General features: G+C 39.0%; 2 protein-coding genes across 2 annotated transcripts; both read right to left on the reverse strand.

The window, feature by feature from the left end:
* Positions 1-376: 376 nt before the first annotated feature.
* Positions 377-798, reverse strand: LOC116195287 (ABC transporter G family member 34-like). Its single transcript, XM_031524363.1, has one exon. The coding sequence runs from the start codon at positions 730-732 to the stop codon at positions 415-417; it is 318 nt and encodes a 105-aa protein (XP_031380223.1). The 5' UTR covers positions 733-798; the 3' UTR covers positions 377-414.
* Positions 799-11,649: 10,851 nt separating this feature from the next.
* On the reverse strand, positions 11,650-19,182 carry LOC116195285 (pleiotropic drug resistance protein 2-like). The gene is made up of 22 exons (XM_031524361.1): positions 18,789-19,182; positions 18,173-18,506; positions 17,956-18,071; positions 17,755-17,875; positions 17,546-17,634; positions 17,360-17,444; positions 16,986-17,276; positions 16,798-16,888; positions 15,771-16,671; positions 15,458-15,618; positions 15,248-15,351; positions 15,009-15,174; positions 14,838-14,918; positions 14,587-14,726; positions 14,150-14,482; positions 13,710-14,000; positions 13,503-13,586; positions 13,268-13,401; positions 12,947-13,174; positions 12,680-12,851; positions 12,322-12,576; positions 11,650-12,155 (listed from the first exon to the last, which is right to left on the reverse strand). The coding sequence occupies exons 2-22, from the start codon at positions 18,446-18,448 to the stop codon at positions 11,886-11,888; spliced, it is 4,389 nt and encodes a 1,462-aa protein (XP_031380221.1). The 5' UTR covers positions 18,449-18,506; positions 18,789-19,182; the 3' UTR covers positions 11,650-11,885.
* Between the last annotated feature and the right edge of the window lie 6,134 nt (positions 19,183-25,316).

Raw genomic sequence — 25,316 nt, forward strand, 5'->3', positions numbered from 1 at the left:
AATAAACGATGAGTTGAATTGTGCATTGGGTAACCTCAATTGTGTTAATGGTGACATTGAACAGAGTAGGAAGCGCTCTGCTTCCTATAAACACATCTCCCTCCACAGACAGTTGCTCGAACCGTACTTCGATTTTTGGAATCTCGATCCCGACTCTGCATCCGAACATCAAATTAGAAAAATGTTCAGTCTCAAAGAGTATAAGGAACCGAGTACTGAACGAGGTTCAGACGCACCTGTCGGTTCTGTCCCTCAGGCTTCGGAGGAACTTCTCATTGTCCTCCTCGACAACCTTGAGGATGTTATCCATCAGCTGCTTCTTGTCCTCCATCTTGAGCTTCCTGACATCGATCTGTATGGTAATTTTTTTTTTTAAATGATGACTACAACTTATTAAAACTCGATCTTAGGCCTTCATAAATTTTGTACATCAACAGAAGAAGTTCGTGGTATTACCTCGCCATGGACAACCTGGCCATCATCGAGGACCTGCTGGAGCATGCACTTGCGAAGGCGGTCATAGGCGGGGAGACGCTCGATAGCGTCCCAGCGAAGCTCCTCCTCATCATCATGCTCACGCTGCTGCCCACTGCGGCTGAACACATCGGGTGGGGTCTGCCAAGCCTCCCGGAAGCTGCCGGAGGCTGCGAAGCTCCGGCGGGTGCTCGATGCCCAGCTACCACGGCCGCTCGTCGACCTTGCCAGGTCATTTCCCGCCAGGGGCAATGCCATAGTCAGATATCCAATCCACCACGCGAGAATGGACGCGGTTAGTTATATTTACTCGAACCTGTCAGTAAGAATGAAGAAGGAAGCCGTTGGAATGCATATATCCATCACCCGAAATACGAAAATGGGATGACGATAACAAAATCCGGCAAGTTCATTCTCTCGTTATCAAATACAGTTTAATATGAACTTTCCTACGCATCATATCATATGACACTCCCGTTACAGACACAGCGAACCTGGAAGCCGAAATGTTGAGAGTAAAAAATCTCACGTGAAAAAGCTAAGAAGAATCTAATAGATTTATAAGAGATTGGGTGCCTCAATCTATCAACTCGAACTTTTAGGTTGGAGATAGACCAAATCGCTTATAGGCCTTTGGTATTTTTACATGGTATTAGAGCGGGTAATGCTTCTGCTCGCATGTGCGTGGGTTCACATCATGCCATTTGAAATGTTTCTTTGTCGATGGGCAGTCGAAGTCCGCCTATGTTTAACCCGAGTGTCGAGCTCGTGGTCTCTTTGAAATCTGAGTGCGAAGAGAAAGCCGCCTCATCTTAGTCTGGCCCAAAGTGTGACCTCATTATCAATTGTCATCCCCCTCCTTCCATGCAAGAAAGTAGTCCCGGCTCGTAATTAGTTATTGAGGGCGGGTTGTTCTAGTCCCCATGGCATGTATAGGCGAAACTAAGAAGAATCTAGTGAGTTTATAAGAGATAGGGTGCCTTAATCTATGGGCCTAATCGCTTGGAGGCCCAGTGCTATTTTTACACGGAAATGTACTCGAGAGAAAAGAAGGATAATGAAACGTTCATATCAAATGAGGAAAGTGTCCTAACGGAGGGGACTAGACTGAGATGTTAAAGACCTGGGTCTTATCCCGTTTTGATGAGAGGTGGGTCCGACGAACATACTATAAGCTCCTTAAGGCGGATGGCATAATGTGCCCATGGTTCGACACCGTTCTATCCCGTCGAGCAAAGTCGAATCGGGGACTGAGTATTTGGTTTCGGCTTCCTACGGCGATGCTAAATTTTGAAGAGTATCCAAAGCAAAGACGCAGAGGACAGGAGGACGCGAATAAGAGGGGATCCACAACCAACATATCATGCAGAGGATATCACCAATAAAACTAAAAATAAATAATGCAATCTGACATTGATTGTTTTTTTTTTTGGGAAAAAAATCTAATTCTTCCACTTCCTCTGCGACGAACTAATTTTTAAAGCGCATTGCATTTTTTTTTCTCTCCGAAAAGGATTTGTTATTATTTACTTTCCCCCCGAAAAAATTGTTATTGATATTATAATTAAGATGAAGAGGATTCCTTTCCTCCGGCCATTGAAATTAGCGCAAAAGGGAGATTGCCGGAAATGTAGCCCGAAGTGTCCACGTGCTGGGCCCCACATGTGCAAGCTTGTTCGATCAATGATTTGCTTGCCTATGATTAAGAACCAGCCGTTGCTCTTATTTCACTATTAAATCGGATGATGGACGACTGGTTGCCCGATGTGAAAATCAAATAAGCTGCATGTATGCTTCTCAAAAGTTTACGACCACACCCGCACTATAGAGACAGCTGTTGAAAGCCGAAGGAATTCTGAAAGTGACAAGTGAGTCGTAGATTTTGAATCTAAGAAAAAAAATCAAGTGGAGAAGTTAAATAAAAGAAAAGAGAACAAGAACTATTAATTAATTAATTGATTGATTATTAATTAATGAGATTTTTATCCCAAACGATCTATGATTTATCCATTTTGTCAAATTTATTATATACTCTTTTTTTGTCAAATCTATCTCATGATTTACTTTTTGCATAAAATCTATCCCGACATTATTTTTTCCGTCGACATCTAACGGTCGTGTTGACGTGACAAGTGGAGGAATAGTGGGTCACACTTGCTACGTGGGCGCCACGTCAATACAGCCGTTAGATGTCGACAGAAAAAATAACGCCGAGATATATTTGATATAAAAAGTAAATCATGAAATAGATTTGATAAAAAAAAGTATAGATTAGATTTGACAAAACGGTTAAATCATGATAAATTCCTCTTAATTAATTGATTGACCTTCTAGAAGCTCTCCCGCGCGGATGATCTTGCTGCCTAACGGATCAAGGACCGGTTCGGTCCACACATTGAAGTCAACCGGTTGCAGCTTTTAGTGAATCTCGGTTTCGTTCGTTTCCTAATTTATTGCCGCATCGAATATCTAAAAACTACTAAAAGTGGCGGAGTATCCTTTACTTCTCGACGAAAGTTTAAATCCTTTCTAGCTGTATAAAAAGCAGTGATTGCCAAATTAAAGTTCAAAAATTCTAGAGTAAATCAACAATTAAGATTGATGTTAAATCAAATCGGATCTCAAGAAATTTTTTACAGTAAATTAGAAGTGTATATCACATGACCCATTCCGTCTGTCTGCCGTCCAATAATGAATGAAAACATCTGATGTGATATTATTTATTATTTTCTACATTAATTTTGATCTTGACCTATTAAATGTATTGTTCCTTCCGTAAGAAAGTCATGTCGGATTTTTAATGGCAAGCAGACGAAATCAGCAATATAATGTACATTTAATAGGTTAATGTCAAAATTAATTTAAAATTTTTGTTGAGGTCAGATTTGATATAGTATCGATCTCTTGAGGGACATATTATTAATTTACTTAAAATTCTAGTTTCAAAATTTTCAATCGGACATTTTCACATACCCATTTGTTTGGAGTTTCCTCACTTATGTGAAGCTCACCTCGTTTGGAGCTTATCATATGTCTAGTCTAGCTAGTTCCTCTCATACAAGGGCGAAGTCAGAATATTATTTCAGGGGAGGGCAAAATATAAAATAAAAATAGACGTATATATCTGGGGGAGGAGAGGCAGCCAACATATTCGCTCCACCCCTGCTCTCATAGATGATGTATCGACAATGAACTGTCTAATAGACTAATGGCGATTGACTTGTCCCTAGGCCAAGGCAACAAATGCAAGAAATCCAAAGAGCTGAAGAAAATCCACGACAAGATAATCCATTCATACATGCATATATACAATTTTTCAACTACTTGGCTATTAGATACACTTCATACGAGTGTCGCTAGACTTTTCTCTAATTAATCAACGTACATATTTTGGCTACAGGCGTACCTGGCTGGAGTTTCAAACTCTCGTGCAAGCTGTTATCGTCCGTTCAACTGTAATAGGCTAAAGAAATACTTCTTTCGAAGAACACAAGCAGATGACTCTCCTATGTTTTTCTTTTCTTTTTCTTTTTTTTTTCTGTCGCCGCAATGAAATCCTCTCGTAAATATACCTGGTGTTCGAAAACCCTAAAAATACGACTTTCCAAAAAGGGTTATCGCCAGCGAATATTGTGGGCCCAGGACATAATCTTTGTCCATTTTAATTTTTTTTTTTTGTTGATCAAATCCCTAGAAGCATTCATTCTCTTTTGGGCAAGTATCACGTAACGCATCTAGAAATGCCAAACGTGTTTTAGGCTTGGATTAATTAGTTAATTGACTAATGTCAATGGCACTAGCAGTGCTATGTTCTCCGATTTGGAGGCGAATGTCTTGCCATAGCAGACCTGTAACTATTTTCTCCTATTTGGAGGTAAAATTCTCGCAATCGGCATGACAATTTCCCAAATTAAGAGATTCATGCTTAAGATGACTTCGTGTCTGAATTGGTGATGATATCGTTTTCGGATAATGTCTGTGTGTATATATCGTCATCGATCACTATATATATATATATATATGTGACCAAAATTAGGAAATAATATTTTTTTCGGTAAATAGGAAATAATCATTTTTAAGTTCTTCAAATCTGTCACCATCAAATTGTTTATTTGTTATGACTAGTCGAAATGCACGTGCGTTGCACGTGAACACTGTCTTTTAATGTTTTCAAATAAATTTTACCTCTATAATTAAGATTATAAACATAAAAAATTACCTATTATATGCGTTGAAAAATGTATGATAAAATAATTATTGAGCACAGTAAAAGTTGTTTGTGTACTGTGAAAATACATATATTTGTCACATGTTAAGTAGGAAATGTACACAGCGATCTATATATTTATTATGTTAATTGTAGGCTCAATGAAATATGATTAATTGAGCACTGTAAAAGGTGTTTGTGTACCGTAAAAATACATATATTTGTCGCATGTTAGGTAGGAAATGTACACAGCGATAAACATACATATATATATATATATATTTATTTATTATGTTACTTAATTGTAGGCACAATGAAATAAGATTTAATCAATAAAGAAATTTGGTATCAAAATGACCTAAAAGATTATATAATAATTTATAGCCTAGGAACTACCGTCATCAAATCACCCTAAATAGTTCAACATAATTTAGCATCATAGATATGTAGGAATCACGCGTCTAATAGAGCAACAATGGAATTTTGAGACTGGCGATGCTAGCAGCCTATACTCGCAGGAGGCGCCCAAACAAAATATAATTATTAGACTAATAGACTCAAATAGGGCCCTTGAGCAAGTTGTAATATATTACAACTTGCTGTGATCGAATCGAGTAATTCTTGAACCCGAATATCGATGCCTTAAAGCATGGACCTAGGTGCCCATTTATAGGATTTTAGAGGAGGCATGGATGGATTCTCAAATCAATGCGGGATTGTCGAAAGTATATTCTCCATGTGCCATTTGTCACATCCTTATTGGGCCAAGTGTCATCACATGATTGGACCACTTGCCAACACACGATCAGACCACTTGCCATCACCTGATTGGTTCGTGTGTCGACACACATGATTGAGCCACTTGGTTGAATTCCCTCCATGCCATGTGTCGCCTCACAAGTCGTGCCACGTGTCAGCACATTGTTGGTCCACTTTTCATCATATGATTGGACTAAGAGTCATCGCCCGATTCGACCCCTTATTCAATCCATTAAATCTAATATTCAGAATCCAATCAGTCGGGAAGTTTAATCTCATTAAACTTTCGATATTTTCGACTTTTGCTCAAACTCATCTAATCTCTATTGAATGAGGTCGCTTTCGTCATCTGCTAATTTAGTTGTTGCGTGTGACCTTGTAGGTTCCTGATTATATTGGCAGTAATATTGAAATCTCCATTTCGACATTATAAACAGTGAGCGGCATCTAGCAATGAGAAATTATTATCCAAGTAATCGAAAAGTCAATTATTAGACGAACCTATGGACTATGTTGTTGTGCAACAATGTCCCTTTGTCCTCTATATCTCGATCGAGCCCAAGACATGCTCAATGTCATCCTTGTAACAATCTCTTTTCTTGGTTCCAGGTAAGTCTGTCAGAATAAATGAGCTCGATATCTCTATATCGACTCATTTGGGTATGCGCATATACTTATCGATTTCACCCACCAAGGGCCTAGTGAGATATCGCTCATGTTACAAAAGAGGGACAAATCATATCTTGGTCATTCATATTCCTCACCATAATTTGCGGCATACCAAATTATTGTCTTTATAACCATTATGTTTCGATTGGCGTTTGACAGTATCAAAGTATGCGGCATACCATGTAGGAATCACTTATGATCGCAAGTCAAAAGATCTCTCTATCATAGTCACTATGAGAACTGCTAATGATAATCTCGTAACAATCCATGTAACAATCTCATGACGGGGCAATCCAGTACGCATTACCCCCGATGCATACCTGTGGTGTGACTTGACATATCTACATCCATGACCTGTGAAACTTGGTCATCAATCACAACCACACTGGTCTTGCTGCATTATCGTCGTTCTTCGTAATGATAATACTTTGACCATGGACGTTTAGGAAAAATATTCATCATTGATAGGATTTCACAATCAAGTCATACCGATGCCTATTGAACCTACTATACAAGGACGTTATCACGTAAAATGAAATCGTAACCACACGATAACATAAATGCCTCATGGTATATAAATGTAATACTACATAATTGATGACAAATTACCTCTAAAGCACAAATCAATCCCAATAAGAACTCCTAAATTGAATAAGTTTATTATCTAAAGATATTAAAAAATAAGCTTCTTTAATTGAGTTTTCTTCATAATTAACTAAGATGTAATAGGAGGAAGGCTTCACCAAATACGTTACATCCATTAGTTTATTTACGAATGAATGAATTAATCCTATTATTATTATTATTGTTGCTGTTGTTAATGTTGGTGGTATTGTCCTTGTTGTTGTTGTTATTATTATTATCATCATCATCATCATCATCATCATCATCATCATCATCATCATTATAATTATTATAATTATTAGTATTATTCTTCCTCCAAAGTTGCCCATGACGTAAAAGATATGAGTAAATAAAAATAATTTTTTAAGTGCAATTATTTGGAAGTTTATTGGGTCCCGCCTATGCTCTAAGCAGCCCTTTCCTACTGCTCGGCTTACGACTGGCTTAAGGTGCCATATGACTCACCGACTCCCACAATCTCAAATCTCACTGCTCATTCCAATTATGGTAATCGATCGTATAGAAATACATGCATGATTCGTGATATTGACATGACCGTGACAATGCAATTCTAATAAACTAATTATAATCACGATAGAAAAAATCATATTAGGAATAGGTTACTCAATACTCACCCTGTCAGGTCCTTCAAACCTTAGACATTCAAAATCGAATATTTTCTATTTTCTAGAATTTTTCTCACATTTTACTTCTTCCTCTCGGCCCCTCTCTGGTTTCATATAAAACTTACCCTTCCTCTCTGTGTATTTTAGCTGTGCAAATTAAAATGACCGAGAAGAATGAATACAAAGCAATTTAAGGAAAGGCAAGGCGATGGAATTGGATGAGTTAACAACATTGAAAGATATGATGACACATGGAAAAGTTAGCTTGGTATTTATCTACTTATTAAAATTAGTAAAAGTATGAAATAATTTATTAATGAAATCTAGTGAATATGTCTAAAATATATAAACAGAATATATGTGTGCATAATAGTTGAAATTCGGGGTGTTACAAACTCCCCACCTTTAAAGAATTTCGCCCGCTAAATTCAAGTTGTAGAAAATAAATTTATATTCTACAGGCTCAGGAGATCGAAAAACATAGGCTTTGATGCCAATTTTATATCAAGTTCGAGCCCAGTCGGTCCACCAAGGAATAAAACTTTTCTAATGCGGATTTCATTCATTTATAAGATTAAAACAAGAGAATTGGGCCGAATCACTTGGAAATCCACATTGGCGTACAAATAAAAATTAATATATCAAAGATTAAATAGTAAAAGTATAAATATAACTCGTTTTATTCTCTCATCTTTAATAATGTTCCCACATTTCTTTTTTTATTCTTTCTCTTCTTGTACTTTTTTACTTATTTATTTTTCTCCAAGAGTGTAACTCAATTTAAGCCTAAATGGGCAAACTGTTTTTACATTTATTGAATTCTTAATCCCTTTTTAAATTTTTCAGGTTTATCACTTCATAAAAAAATAGTTGATTTCATGTCAACATCTACATTTCTTTAATAGAGCCTAACACCTGCAATATCTCTAGAAAAATGGACTTGAAAATACTTCTAAGAAGCAATGAAAATCAAAAAATAAAAGTACCAAATTTCAAAAAAGTAAACAAATTAAACACGTTTGAGACTCAATAACTGTAAAAATGTCCTCACTATTTCAAGCATGTCTCATCTTCATCTTCCTTCTTTGCAAAACATTTCAAGACAAGCGGATATTTCATTGATATTGTATTACGTGATGCATATATGGTCACCAATCAATAATCATAAGCTAGCTAGTTATCTTCATGTATGGAATGTGTCTTCTCTCAACACATGGAAACACAACGAAAAACACATGAATAAAAAGCATACTCAACAATACCTATAAACAACAATGAAATGAGATTCAAAGTGAAACCGGTTAGATATATGTTGCGAAAAACATTCACTTGAAAATAGATTTGTCACGCCAACCTCGGTGCAAATAGCTCGATCATATGTTACTCCCAAGATTTCACAAACTACTTGGGGATCTTTTAATGTGCATTCAAAAGGAAATTTGATGAACTTATAAATGTTTGGATGCTAGTGAATGAACTTAGAAGTAGAAATGGAGTTTCGGAATCTTATAATAAATACTTGAAAAAAAATTCGAAAGGAGGTAGAAGTAGAACTTATAAAATTAGGGGATACATAAAAATGTAAAGAAAAGCTTTCAAAAAAATGACAGATAGACATTTATAGTTTGTAAAAAATCTCATGTCTCTTTAATGTATAGACACATCTCTTCAATATACAGACACAAATTCATAATATGAAAAATGGCATTCACCAAACTCTCAAAGAGACATGATTTAGACAATCAAGGGACATGACAAAATTCTTCACGAACACATTAAATTTTAAATCATCACAATGAAAAATTTAAAAAATAGAAATATATGTGTCTTATGAGTAAATCGTTTTTATCGTGTTAATGGAGGATAATCACAAAGAAACAAAGATATATACAGTACCTTGAGAGTTTTGACTCCAACCATAGGATTACATGTTTAAACGTGCTGAGATAATGAAAATTGAAAATGAAGATAAGGTGCAGGAAAATTTTGAAATTATATAAGTCGGTGTGAAAAATTAGGGTAAACGTACATGTGATGAAGAGCTAACTCAATTGAGACAGATGAAAGGCAATAAAATGAAAATGGATGTTGAATAGAAAGATCAACATATATACATATATATAGTGAAAATGTACGACCAAAAGGTATGAGTTAAAAATATATGAGAAAAAGTCGCGAGGACACATGAGTATTTTTGAAATATTGAAAATTATAAGAACTCATCATACTTTTATATATAGTATAGATTAATACATAATAACATTAATTTAATCAAGCAATAGTAATACTCGAGTTGTGCTTGACCCTTAAATCTGATATCATTTATTTGCTTAGCTTTTTTGTATTGTTGTTATTGTTACAAAAAGTACTTATTAACCTGATCAGGCTAGCCCTGATTGCCAAGATTCGACCGACCCAATGTGCCAGAACCCGATCTCGCCTAAACCGACCCCGTCTCCCTAACCCAACAAACCCAACTTGCGGCACAATGACGCCGTACTCCTTGACTATCTGACTCGGTCCAACTCCTTCCCCTCCTAGCAGCTTCTTCTCTGCGGACTACCACCTTGCCCATGCAACTGAACCTCCATGCTCCACCACAAAGGATTGTACTCTTGGCCAGTCGATCGTTCCAACCACCTGTAAGTCCGACATTTTATGGTCTCCCCTTTTTTGTTGGTATTTGCAGGTTTCAAGCTCCCCAACGGTATTCACTGGTTTGAACCGATCAAGGAAGTTAGGTGCTCTGATTTGATGGTCTAGCTAGTTTTAGATTAGCTAGGTTGTCAATGGTTTGAATTGATCATAGGAATCTAGCTGAATTTATTTGAATGTCTAGGGATTATTGTTTAGGATTTGATTGATTGTATTAGTCTAGAGGTATGATTTGTGAAGGACTCCTGCGCCGAGTACCATCCAAGACTCCTCTTGGCTCTGCTTCTTTATGTAGCAATCTCTGTATCAATTGCTCTATACTCTACTTCCCGATCTTCACTGAGATTCATGTAGAGTTTAGTCGCAAAAATTTGAAAACGAACAACAATAACAGGATTGATCTCTACAATTGTATTGTATTTGATGAGCTTCGGTCACTTCTATCTTCCTTTCTAGTGATCTAAGTGGATTTGCTGTTTTTCTGAGCTTTGTGATGTACTCTTTTAGACATTTTCTCCTTATACTCGTTTTTGTCATCAATGGACATTCATTGGTTATCGAGGAAAGAAAAAACCTAGAAGAATATTGGGGAAAGGATAATAACGGAATACAAAGACTCTCACATATAAGATTTGAACTCATAGCCTTTACGTCCTAAGTCGAAAGAGATGTCACTGTATCGACTCCACTTCTCTATTTACCTAGTTTTTCGTACACATCCCTCCTCTCTTTCTAGCCACCAATATTTTTTTTTTTGGGCCAGTTCTAACTACCATTGGGTATTCCTAATTAACTAATTTATCGGTAACTTTTTTTTAACCCACAAATCTTTTTTTTCCTTTAGATAAGCAACAAATCTATTAAAATTAAAATCAATTAAACGATGTCTTAATTAGTTAGTCCATTAAGTTTTTATTTTGGGAAATAATCTAGAAATTAAAAAAAATCTTCAATCTTCTGAATCGATGAAATTCTAAGATTTTTACTGAGAAAAATAATTACAAGATTTTGGATTCGGTTTTTATAAGTAGAATTTCTTATATTCCTCAATTTTCATTTCATATCTCCAATCATATTTATGAACTTTTACTGTAATCAATTAAGGAAAAAAATCAAATCAGATTGAAAAAACTCCGATCGAAAATAAAAATAAAAAAGAGACTTGAAAGAAAAAGGTTTATTGGGCCTTAGGCCCAACTTGAATATCTCGTGAAACTTTATCTCTCCAGCAGTGGGCCACTTTAAGTATATGAAGTCTAAATATGTAACAATGTGACATCGCCTACTAATCAGGAGATTGCAGATTCGATACTCATGGAGAGGCTTTCCGTACTTCTTTATTAGTTATTAAAATTTTTATTTCATTATACTAGACTCATGCACATCCTTTGTAATAGGAAAAATACATAACAATATGACCCGTGACAAAATTTACTACTAGACCCATTGCCGTATTGCATATTACATTTACACACTCATATTGACGATCACCATAGTTACCATACACACTACATATTGGCTCGCTTTTCTCATAACTCGGATTTCAAGTTCAAAGTACGTCCAATGAAGTGTGGATAGCCGCAGAAGCTTTATGACAATGCGTGTTTTACCAAATGCTTAAGGTTGAAGTTTATATATGAAGAAACAATCGGCAGCGACATCTCCTACATACAATTAAGCAAAAATCTCTTCCATTGTGTTTTCAGTGTGGGAAAAGAACACTAATTACAGGAAAAAAATAAAAATTAGGAAAAAAAAAGAAAAAGGAAAAATTATCTTGTTTGCTACATTGAACTTTCCTTCATTAACTGATTGTATCATGAAGTTTCAAATAGGAAGCATAAATCAAATCAATGCTGAGAGGTTGATCTCTATCTCCTTTGGAAATTGAGGAACCTTATGCCATAGGCGAAGACGAGGAAGAAGAGGACGCACCACAACACGTGAGCCACTGCTATGGCCGGCAGAAAGTCATACTCGAAGCCAAAATACTGTTTTAGGAACATCTTCAAAGGCATGGTACCGGCTCCGGGGATCACAAGGTCGACATTCTTGTCTCCAACCTGAGTGGTCACAAGCCCGTAGATCGTCCATGCCACCGGTGAAGCCCAGTAGTACCACCTCCACCACAAAGGAATTTGCTGCAAGTTCCACACAACAGTCGAATAAGTAACAAGTAATGAACCGTACATTCATCTAACAAGATTACTAATATCTCAAAATATCGATCGTGGTCATAATCCTAAAGATCTAGAAAAGCAGTGAAGAAATATGTTTGTCGAGTTATCAGAGTACTGTATCACATACCGGCCTCGGGATGAGAAAGCCGGAGAACAAATTCCAGAAGCTGAGGAAGAAGGACATGACGATAGCAGCAACTTGAGCGCCGGGGGTTAGCGCAACAACCATCATCCCATACATGGTGAAGTAGATGAAGCACAAGAGAATGTAGTAGTAGAACCACAGGAACTTTGCTGCCGTCCACTGGAACCCGATCATCAAGTAGAGGATGATAGTGTAAACAAATGTCTGAATCGCAACATATATTGTCTCGATTGCCACCTGTAGTATAGGATCATCCACGAAAGTTTTAGTCATATCGAGCGATCGAGTTCCCAACTTTGGTAACCAACTTGGCCAGAGTTTATTTGTATGTTTTACTTACATGAGCGAATGCGTATGGTAGTGGAGAGTACATCCCAGCAGCTCTTTCACGGTAGAAAACCGTCCTCTCGATGGCAACAATTGACTGAACTGAAGACGCGTTGGTCGCTCCAAGGAAAAGCACGGCAGCATACATTGCCCCAACGAGATTCAACAGATCTTGTTGTTTGGCTCTGTTCCATAAATTGATGCAGAAAACTTTTAGACATGCTCAAATAATGTGCCTGTGAATGTTGTGTAGGGGAAGAAAAAGAAAACTGAATCTTACGTCTCATCTCCTTTCTGCCAGAAGATAAGACCAAACAGAAGGCCAATGACTATTGTCATGAAGAATCGAATGGCGTTATACTGCGGGTTCCTCCAGTAAGACCAGTGTTGTTTCCAGAAACAGGCCATGCACTGAGTGGTAAAAGGTTGTGAGAATTCCGTTGGGAAGTAAAGATCTTTCGTGCCCGGAGCCGGGGTACTAAGCTCCTTGATCAGGTCCTGGTTCCTCCTGGAAGAATTTCCAGAAAGAAAGATCAGACTGTTGAATTAGAATTAATTGCATTAGTCATAACAATTGAATTTTCTCTAAGATCAAACTTACTGGTAAAGCGAGGATTTCGCGTAAACATCCGCAAAATCTACCCCAAGCTGAGCCTCGACTGCAGGTGTACTTATATCGAGCATCCAAGTGGCTGGATTGCAGCCATCCTTTATCTTTGGAACCCCGGGTACAGCCTGCTCATATTCACAGGAGAAAAAAGGATCAGATCTCACATTTCCAGGCATTAATAAGTGCATTCTCTAATTGGAGGATAGAAAACATGAGTTCAGCTTGCCTCAAAGTACTCTATGAGCCTGTGGGAATGGCGGCCGAGTGGTCCTGCGTATATCACTTGCCCTCCTCGTTTCATCAATAGTAACTGTAACAAATTTAAGCTCTTAGATCAACTGATGGTACTTATTCGAGTAAGACGCATATAGAGGCATCAAGAATAGCAAATGCATTAAGAAAAGTAAGGAAGGTTGTGGGACCAATGTTCAACCTCGTCGAAAGCTTCAAAAATGTCAATGCTCGGTTGGTGGATTGTGCAAACGACGGTTCTGCCAGTGTCAACTGTATTCCTCACAGTTCTCATAACGATAGCAGCAGCCCTAGCATCGAGGCCAGAAGTTGGTTCGTCCATAAAGATGATAGATGGGTTAGCAACCAATTCCACTGCTATGGTCAGCCTCTTCCTCTGCTCCGTCGAGAGGCCGTCTACTCCCGGAAGGCCAACCAGTGCGTCCCTCAGAGGGTTCAGCTCTACCAAGTCCATTACTTCGTCAACAAACATCTGTTAGACATAAATAATGTGGTGAGAAACATCAACTTTTTTACATCATCATTTGGCTCTTTATGGTTCTAGAAAACTTTCTAGTTCTTTCCAGGGAGTTTGATCGTTAGATGTTTGGAATAGTAGAAATCTAATACACGAGAGCTCACCTTACGAGTACTCGGCTTGATATCTGATGATAGACGGAGCCAGGCCGAGTACAGGAGGGACTCGTAAACGGTGACATATGGCGAGTGAATGTCATTCTGTTCGCAGTAGCCGCTGATCCTAGCAAAGGTTGCCTGGTTCTTTGGAAAACCGGAAATGCTGATGCTTCCCTCAATGTAACCACCAGTTTTCCGTCCAGCTAACACATCCATTAAGGTTGTCTTACCGGCTCCGCTTACTCCCACTAGAGCTGTCAGAATGCCTGGTCTGAACGCACCGCTGACATCCCTCAGCAGTTGAAGACGATCTTCAACAACTCCTTGTTTTTTCATTTCCTGGCACATAAAGGTACAAAGATCACTCCCCTGAGCTCGAATTTCACTTGAATCTCGAAATTCAGATATATTCACTATGCTGCAACTTCTGTCTAATGACTCACAGCGGGCATATCAACAAAATAGTTCACGTGGTTGAATGCCAGAGAAAGTGGCTGGAAGGGCAAAACCATTCCTTTTCTTGGCCCTTTTTCGGGACCGCTGCCGCTAACTTCTGCCGAACTTCGAAGTTCCATGTCCAAACCTGTTTGTCGATCAAAATATCATGGATTTGACAGATAATCCGCATCAAAGATCCTCTGCCAAAAGGTTTCCATGCAATAAAAACCGAAATCGAATATCAAACTGGGCAAACCTTCCGAGCTCTGTTGAGCAGAAGACTTCTTCTTCTTTTCTTCTTCTTCGTCCAAGAACACTGTTTTCGAATCTCCCAATGCTGGAATACATTGCAAACAAGAGGATCACTAAGACCATTTTTAGTGTAATGAAAGTATATAGAAAAGTTCGGTCATGGAAAGTAGCTTACGGTTTAACCAAGTCAGCGCCCCGATGAATAACACATTGAATAGAAGAGAGAACCCGAACAATGCTCCAATGCATATCCAAAACCAGTAATCTTCTGTGAAGAAGCCTCTTGAGCTTAGGAGGACCTTTCCCACTGTCGGTTCATTAATTCTTGGATCCAAATTGGGCTGCAATATAAATAGGATGGGCATTATTTTAAGCAAATTTTTTAACTGTAAAACATTGATCAAGATGCCTTACCGCACTCCATCTTTTGTCGAGGAATTCGTTCATGACTATGGCATTCTGTCCATACATCATGGGAGAGACATAATAGCCCCACAACATGAATGGACGAATGTCATCTGCAAATGAACGACCAACAATGGAAATCTTATTAGGATCAACCAAGAAATATAAAAAGGAGCAAAATCTCCATTTTATATTAATCCGTACAATTCTAAAACTTACTTTTGGCGACGATGAAGCCACCAAGGACGAAGACCATTAGCAAGGCAAAGGTACCGAGAGTGCTTGCAACAACTTGTGTCCTTCCAACTGCAGCAATGAATCGAAAGAGAGACAGGGCCATCTGATGTATACCGAAGAAGGCCAAGAACTGGCGAAAGAACCTAAAAATAAAAACAGGAATATGGTTAACTATTGAAAAGGCAGCTGCTCGGGTCGTGGAGACAGTCCTGGTTTTCTCTTTCACGTCTCTTGTTAAATACAAAGAGAAGACTGAATAGACTGTCTTGCGCGATTGAAATCTTACGTCCGTTACCTGCTAGCTGCGGGAGCAAAACCAATAGTGTAGTATGTAAGGATGATCCAAATTCCCGATTCCAAGAAAGATAATGGGATTCTGAGGACCCAGATAGGTAACGCAAATGCCCACGGAGGATAGAACAGGAAATCTCTTTGCTTGTAGAACACCGGGAGCCTGAAAACTGTCATTGCGAGTTCTGCCATCCCATTGAACATCACATTGATCAAGCTGAAGAAAAGAGCCCCAAAAAATTTTCCCCCATCTTCTACTGTCCCTACTGGCATCTGTGTTCTTAGGAAAACTGTCATCGCAATTAGGGACATGATTGTAATCTGCGTGGTCTTGAACACATACACGAATGAGTTACGCTTCATCAGAAGCCACTCCCTAGCAAAGCATGCCTTGAAGAGTTCCCAGTTCCGGATTCCATACTTCTCTGTTACCAGCGCCGCTGGGTGGGTCTTGGACTTGTCATATGGTTCCCGCAGCTCGTTTATGAGCTGATCGCCAATCCTGAACGACTTGAATGCTTCGACAAAGTCCGGCACGGAAACAAATTGGTAGGGCTGTTCCTTCCTGTACCAGTATTGCTCCTGGTCCTTCTTAGAGGTTACTTCCTGCAAAAAGTCGGCTACCCCTTTTCTGTCAGGGCACTTGAAACCCATGTACTCGAAGAACTCAAGGACATCATCCCGTGGACCCTGGTAGACAATCTGGCCCTCTGAAAGGAGTATGATGTCGTCAAAGAGATCATACGTCTCAGGAGCCGGTTGAAGGAGTGAGATTAACATGGTCACATCCATGATGTGGACCATCTGGCGCATGTACTTGACAATCTGAAAGGTCGTTGAACTATCCAATCCTGTCGAGATTTCATCCATGAAGAGCGCTTTTGCTGGTCCAACTAACATCTCTCCTGCACCCAAGAAACCCGAAAGCCTTTAAGGACATATAAGCATAAAAAAAACCATGCTTTATTCTCCAACCACCGAGTTTATGAATAAAGATGCACCAGACCAGTACATAGCTTCATGACACGAACCTGTTGTCACACGCTTCTTCTGTCCACCTGAAATGCCCCGTCTCATTTCATCACCAACCATAATGTCTGCGCAAATATCCAACCCGAGTATCTGCACTAACAAAAAATCAAAAGATTATTTTGCACCACACGTGATGGTGTTGAATGACCATTTCGATTTTTTCCACGAGGAGGTGGAAAGAACAGACCTTTAGGATGTAATCAGTGACCAAGCTAGTCTCTTGCCCTGCCTGTGCTGTTGCTTTCATGAATGCATCAATCTCGGGATCGGGCTTAATTCCCGAATCCTTTTCTCGTCTTGAGAGCTCTGCAAGCATCTCGTATCTTGTCCCAACGCCCAAACATCGCCCCGAGAAATCTAACGTTTCTCTGACAGTCATCTCCCCATGATGAAGATCATGTTGACTGATATAAGCGCATGTCCTTTGAGGTACGAACTCATTTAACTCATGGCCGCAATAGGTGATTTTTCCAGTTTTCTGTCATTTCGTCTGAGTAAGTTCACTGGCCAAAACTATAATGCCTCGAATTGAAGGAAATGACAGAGGAAAAAACACCCCACCCTTAAATCATCGTCTAGCTTGTCTGCAAGTGCTAGCAACAACGTTGTTTTCCCAGCGCCTGGTGGTCCCAGAAGCAGCGTCATCCTATAGTTATCGATGCAAAGAAATCAGAAATGATGGAATTCGGAATCGTGCTCGTAACTGAATAACAAGATAATGTATTGAGACGAAGCGCAGAGAGATACCTCGATGGTTTGATTATTCCACTTATATCTTTCAGTATCTGGAGTTTCCTTTTCTTAGACGGTGCCAGTCGAATCAACCCGAGGAGACTCTGTTGGTCATGTTACCATAAGAAGAATGATTAAAAAAAAATACTGAGATGGACTAATATGAACATGAACTAGCTTAGAGTTCGGGAATAAACGATGAGCTGAATTGTGCATTGGGTAACCTCAATTGTGTTAATGGTGGCATTGAACAGAGTAGGAATCGCTCTGCTTCCTATATACACATCTCCCTCCACAGAAAGATGCTCGAACCGTACTTCGATTTTTGGAATCTCAACCCCGACTCTGCATCCGAACAACAAATTAGAAAAATGTTCAGCCCCAGAGTGATATGGAACGGAGTACTGAACGAGGTTCAGACGTACCGGTCGGTTCTGGCCCTCAGCCTTCGGAGGAACTTCTCGTTGTCCTCCTCGACAACCTTGAGGATGTTATCCATCAGCTGCTTCTTGTCCTCCATCTTGAGCTTCCTGACATCGATCTGTATAATTTTTTTTTTTAAATGATGACTACAACTTATTAAAACTCGATCTTAGGCGTTCATAAATTTTGTACATCGACTGAAGAAGTTCGTGGCATTACCTCGCCATGGACGACCTGGCCATCATCGAGGACCTGCCGGAGCATGCCCTTACGAAGGCGGTCATAGGTGGGGAGACGCTCAATAGCGGCCCAGCGGAGCTCCTCCTCATCATCATGCTCACGCTGCCGCCCGCTGCGGCTGAACACATCAGGTGGGGCCAGCCAAGCCTCCCTGAAGCTGCCCGAGGCTGAGAAGCTCCGGCGGCTGCTCGATGCCCAGCTCCCACGGCCGCTCGTCGACCTTGCCAGGTCATCTCCCGCCAGGGCCGATGCCATCGTCGGAGATCCAATCCACCACGTGACAAAGGACGCGGTTAGTTATATTTACTCAAACCTGTCAGGAAGAATGAAGAAGGAAGGCGTTGGAATGCATACATCCATCACCCGGAATACGAAAATGGGATGACGATAACAAAATCCGGCAAGTTCTCTCTCTCGTTATCAAACACAGTTTAGTATGAACTTTCCTACGCATCATATCATATGACACTCCCGTTACAGACGCAGCGAACGTGGATGCCAGAAATATACTCGAGAGAAGAGAAGGATAATGAAAAGTTCATAACAAATGAGGAAAGTGTCCTAACGGAGGGGACTAGACTGAGATGTTCAAGACCTGGATCTGATCCTGTGTTGATGAGAAGTGGGTCCGTCGAACATACTATAAGCCCCTTAAGGCGGACGGGCTCATGTGCCCATGGTTCGAGACCATTCTATCTCGTCGAGCAAAGTCGAATCGGCGACCTAGTATTCGGTTTCGGCTTCCTACAGCGATGCTAAAATTTGAAGAGTATCCAAAACACAGATGCAGAGGACAGGAGGACGCGAATAAGAAGGGATCCACAACCAACATATCATGCAGAGGATATCACCAATAAAACTAAAAATAAATAATGCAATCTGACATAGTTTTTTTTTTTTTTTAAAAAAAAATCTAATACTTCCAGCTCGTCTGCGATGAACTAATTTTTAAAGCGCATTGAATGTTTTTTTTTTTTCTCTCCGAAAAGAATTTTTTATTATTTACTTCCCCCCCGATGTAGAGGATTCCTTTCCTCCGGCCATTGAATTTAGCGTAAATGGAAGATGGCGGAAAAAAGAGAGCCGGAAATGTAGCCCGAAGTGTCACGTGCTGGGCCCCGCACGTGCAGATTGTTCGATCAATGATTTGCTTGCCTATGATTAACAACCAGCCATCGTTGCTCTTCTTTCACTATTAAGTCGCATGATCTGCAACTGGTCGCCCGATGTGAAAATCAAATAAGTCGTATGTATGCATCTCAAAAGTTTACAACCACCGCCGCACTATAGATCGTACTTAATTCACTTTGGCAGCTGATGAAAGCCGAATGAATTCTGAAAGTGACAGGCGAGACGTCGATTTTGAATCTAAGAAAAAAATCGAGTGCAGAAATCAAATAAAAGAAAAGTGAACAAGAAGTAATAGTTAATTAATTGATTGATTATTATTTAGTGCGGAATGTGGAGTGGAAGGATTCTCACGCATCTATGGATCAAAATAACATCAGGGGTGGAAACGTGGGGGATTTTCGTAACGGAGAAGGGGCGCGTCACTTGTGATTACGCCACCCCTCCCGGCCTTCTAGAAGCTCTCCCGCACGGATGATCTTGCGGATCAGAGACCCGCTTCGGTCCACACATTGAAGTCAACCGGTTTAGTGAATCGCGATTTGTTAAGAGACAGGTCGTTTCCTAATTTATTGCCGCATCGAAATATCTAAAAACTACTAACAAACATTTGAAGTCGCGGAGTATCCTCTAATTATCGACGAAAGTTTTAGCTGTATAAAAAGCAGTGATTGATAAATTAAAATTCGAAAATTCTAGTTTCAAAATTTTACAATCGAGATTTTCACGTACCCATTTGTTTTGAGTTTCCTTACTTACGTGAAACTCACCTCGTTTGGAGCATATCATATGTCTAGTATAGCTAGTTCCTCTCATAGATGATGTATCGACAATGAACTATCTAATAGACTAATGCCGATTGACTTGTCCTTAGGCCAAGACAACAAATGCAAGAAATCCAAAGAGCTGAAGAAAATCCACGACATGATAATCCATTCATACATGCATATATACAACTTTTCAACTACTTGGCTATTAGATACACTTCATACGAGTGTCGCTAGACTTTTCTCTAATTAATCAACGTATATATTTAGGCCACAGACGTACCTGGCTGGAGTTTCAAACTCTCGTGCAAGCTGTTATCGTCCGTTCAACCGTAGTAGGCTAAAGAAATACTTCTTTCGGACTCTCCTATGTTTTTCTTTTCTTTTCTTTTTTCCTTTTACCGCAATGAAATCCTCTCGTATATAGACTTGGTGTTCGAAAACCCTCAAAATACGATTTTCCAAAAAGGGTTATCGCCAGAGAATATTGTGTGGCCAGGACATAATCTTTCTAGAAGCTTTGTCCTTTGTCCTTTTTTTTTATTTTTTATTTTGTTGGGCAAATCTCTAGAAGCTTTAATTCTCTTTCGGGTAAGTATCACGTAACGCATCTAAAAATGCCAAGCGTGATTTAGGCTTAGATTAATGAGTTAATTGACTAATGTCATTGGCACTAGCAGTGCTATGTTCTCAGAGTCGAGGCGAATGTCTCACGATAGCAGATCTGTAACTATTTTTTCCAATTTGGAGGTGAGTTTCTAGCAATCGGAATGGCAATTTCCCAAATTGATATCGTTTTCGAATAACGTCCGTGTGTATATATCGTCATTGATCACTATATATATAAATATATATATATATATGACCAAAACTAGGAAATAATCATTTTTTCCGTAAATAGGAAATAATCATTTTTAATTTCTTCAAATCTGTCACCATCAAATTGTTTATTTATTATTACTAGTCGAAATGCACGTGCGTTGTACGTGAATACTGTCGTTTAATGTTTTCAAATAAATTTTACCTCTATAATTAAGATTGTAAACATAAAAAAATTACCTACCATATGCATTGAAATGGATGATAAAATAATTATTGAGCACTGTAAAAGTTGTTTGTGTACTGTGAAAAATACATATATTTGTCACATGTTAGGGAGGAAATGTACACGGCGATATATATATTTCTTATGTTACTTCATTGTAGGCTCAATGAAATATGATTAATTGAGCGCCGTAGAAGTTGTTTGTGTACTGTGAAAAATACGTATATTTGTCACGTGTTAGGTAGGATATGTACACAGCGATATATATTTTTATTATGTTACTTAATTGTAGGCTCAATGAAATAAGATTTAATCAATAAAGAAATTAGGTACCAAAATGACCTAAAAGACTATATAATAATTTATAGCATAGGAACTCCCGTCATCAGATCACCCTAAATAGTTCAACATAATTTAGCATCATAGATATGTAGGAATCGCCCGCCTAATAGAGCAATAGCGAAATTTCGAGACTCGCGGTGCTAGCAGTCTATACCCGAAGGAAGGCACCCGAACAAGATATAATTATTAGACTAATGGACTCGAATAGGGCCCTTGAACAAGTTGTAATCATATCAACTTGCCGTGATCAAATCGGGTAATTCTCGAACCCGAACATCGATGCCTTAAAGCATGGACCTAGGTGCCCATATATAGGGCTTTGGAGGGGGCATGGATGGGTTCTCAAATCAATGCGGGATTGCCAAGAGTATGTTCTCTATGTGCCATCTGTCACATTCTTATTGGGCCAAGGGTCATCGCATTATTGGACCACTTGTCAATACACAATCGAACCACTTGCCATCACTTGATTGGTTCGTGTGTCGACACGCACGATTGAGCCACTTGGATGGGTTCCCTCCATGCCATATGTCGCCTCACAAGTCGCGCCACGTGTCAGCACATTGTTGGTCCACTTTTCATCATATGATTGGACCAAGTGTCATCGCCCGATTCGACCCCTTATTCTATCCATTAAATTTAATGATCGAAAACCAATCAATCGGGAAGTTTAATCTCATTAAACATCCGATATTTTTGACTTATGCTCAAACTCATCTAATCTCTATTGAATGAGGTCGCCTTCATCATTCGTCGATTTGGTTGTTACGTGTGACCCTGTAGGTTCCCGATTACCTTGGTAGTAATACTGAAATTTTCATTTCGACATTACAAACAGTGAGCGACATTTAGTAATGAATCACTGTTATCCAAGCAATCTGAAAGTCAATTATTTGACGAGCCTATGGACTATGTTATCGTACAACAATGCCCCTTTGTCCTTTATATCTCGATCAAAGCCCAAGGCACGGTCAATATCATCCTTGTAACAATCTATTTTCTTGGTTGCGGGTAAATCTGTCATAGCAAATGAGCTTGATATCTCTATATCGACTCATTTGGGTATGCGTATATACTTCCAGACTTCACCCACCAAAGGGCCTAGTGAGATATTGCTCCCGTTATAAAGGAGAGACAAATCATATCTTGGTCATTCACATTTCTCACCATGTTTTGTGACATACCCAATTACTGTCTTTATAACTATCCTATTACGTTTGGTGTTTGACAGTATCAAAGAACACGGCATACCATGTAAGAATCAATGATGACCTCAAGTCAAAGGATCTCTACATCATAGTCACTATGAGGACTACTAATGATAATCTCGTAACGACTCATGTAGCTGTCTCATGATAGGTCAATCCAGTACGCATTACCCCTAATACATAGATGTGGTGTAACTTGATATTTTTACATCCATGACCTGTGAAACTAGGTCATCAATCACGACCACACTGGTCTAGCTACATTATCGTCGTCCTTCATAACGATAGTACTTTGACTAGGGATGTTTAAGAATAGTGTTCATCATTGATAGGATCTCGCAATCAAGTCATCCTTGATGCCTATCGAACCTACTATCCGAGGATGTTATCGTGTAAAATGAAAGCGCAACTACACGATAACATAAATGCCTCATGGTATATAGACGTCATAATATAGAGTTGATGACAAATTGCCTCTAGAGTACACATCAATCCCAACAATCTCCCACTTGCACTGTAGTCAATTTGGCATCTCACTTATGTCCATAGACCTAGTGTAAACCTCAAGCTTGCACTATGCAAGAGATTCCGCATATGGGTCGATGATATTCCCATCCGTTGGTATTTTGCATACCTCCACATCTCCTCTGTCGATAATCCTACAGATGAGATGGAAGCGCCTCAGTATATATTTGGATCGCTGGTGAGATCTGGGTTCACTAGCTTGCATAATGGCTCCACTATTACCGCAATAGAGGCCCACTAGGCCTACTATGCTAAGAACTTGTCAAGTTCTGTTATAAACTTTTGATCCAAATAAACTCTTTTGCAGCATTGGAGGTTGTAATATACTCGGCATCTGTGTTAGAATTGGCAACTATGTCCAGCTTACAGCGCCTCCATTTAGGCAGAACACGTACCATAACCATAGTCTATAATCATCCTTAATGGACTGGAAACGCGCAGCGTTGTAACCCCTAACAACGAGCTCATCTTCGTTTCCATACACCAAGAACATATCCTTAGTCCTTCCTAAGTAGTTAAAGATGTTCTTCACTGCGATCCAGTATCTTAGAATGTGTTTGGTTTTTGAGTTGAGTTGAGTTGAGTTGAGTTTTAGTTTTAATTGGTTTGTAATGATTGTATTGTTGAATTATGAGAAAAAATGTGAAAAAGTAATGAATAGTTGAGAGAAAATAATGATTAAGTAATGATTGTGTTGTTGAATTGTGAAAAAAGTAATGAATAGTTGAGAGAATTTAATATTAAAAATTGAATTGAATGGTTAAAAAAATTTAAAAAATGAAAAAAATAATGATTGTGTTATTGAATTGAAGATAAGTGGAGTTGAATTGAGTAGAATTAAAAATTTTTAAAAAACCAAACACACCTTAAGGGGATATCAGGTCGAGTGCATAGCATGACATACATAATGGATCCAATAGCTGACACATGGAATCCTACTCATGTTATCCTTAGGACACTAAGCCTTCAAAAAGCTTTTGCCCAACACTTTATCTATGTATGCACCCTGATTTAGGCCGAGCAATCTTCTTGATTTCTCTATAAATCCCAATATCTAACAAGTAGGTAGCTTTGCTTAAGTCTTTCATGGAGAATCATGTACCCAACCAAGTCTAGCAAGGTAAGGACGACATTCCCAATCAAAAATGTGTCATCCACATACAACATCGGGAAGACTATCACACTCCCATTGACCTTCTGCCAGACACAGGGCTCATCTTCGTTCTTGACGAAGCCAAACTCTTTGATGCGTTGTCGAAACGAAGATTCCAACTCCTTAGTAATATCCTAATGGATTTAAGCATAGCCACTGGGGAAATGTTTCATCATAGTCTATACTATGAACTTATTTGAAACTTTTAGCCACCAATAGGCCCCTTAAGGTAATCACATTACCGTCCATGTCGATTTTCTTTTGAAAACCCATTTACATCCGATGTGTGTAACCCTTTAGGTGCATCAACCAAAGTTCATACCTGATTGGCATACATGGACTCCATCTCAAATCTTGTGGCCTCTAGCATTTTCTCGTAGTATGGGCCTATCACGGTTTCCGCATAGGTTGTAAGCTCATCATTATCTTGAGTCATGAGAAATCCATATCTCTCAGGCTCACGACGTATCTTACTAGACCTACGAGACTCCTATGTCACATGTGTAGAAGATTGTGCCACAACACCTTGTGGTACTTATTCTGAAACCTCACCCGTCGACTGGTCAATGTCATTTTGTGGTAGAACTTCCTCAAGTTCTAATTTCCTCCCACTAGTTCATTTGAAGAGAAACTCTTTTTTAAGGAATACAGTTACACGAGTGACAAACACTTTACTCTCAATGGGATTACAGAAATAGTATCCTCGAGTCTCCTTAAGATACCCCGCAAAGTAACATTTATCCATAAAGACACATTGGGACATTCCCAAACCATATCTCATATGGTGTCTTTTGAACCGATTTCGATTAAGCATGTTTTAATATGAGAGCAGCTGTCTGTAATTTCAAAAAAGTAGATAAATTAAACATGTTTGAGACTCCATATAACTGTAAAAATACCCTCACTATTTCAAGCATTTCCCATCTTCATCTTCCTCCTTTGCAAAACATTTCGA

The sequence above is a fragment of the Punica granatum genome, chromosome 2, assembly GCF_007655135.1.
Source record: "Punica granatum isolate Tunisia-2019 chromosome 2, ASM765513v2, whole genome shotgun sequence".
Classification (NCBI taxonomy): domain Eukaryota; kingdom Viridiplantae; phylum Streptophyta; class Magnoliopsida; order Myrtales; family Lythraceae; genus Punica; species Punica granatum.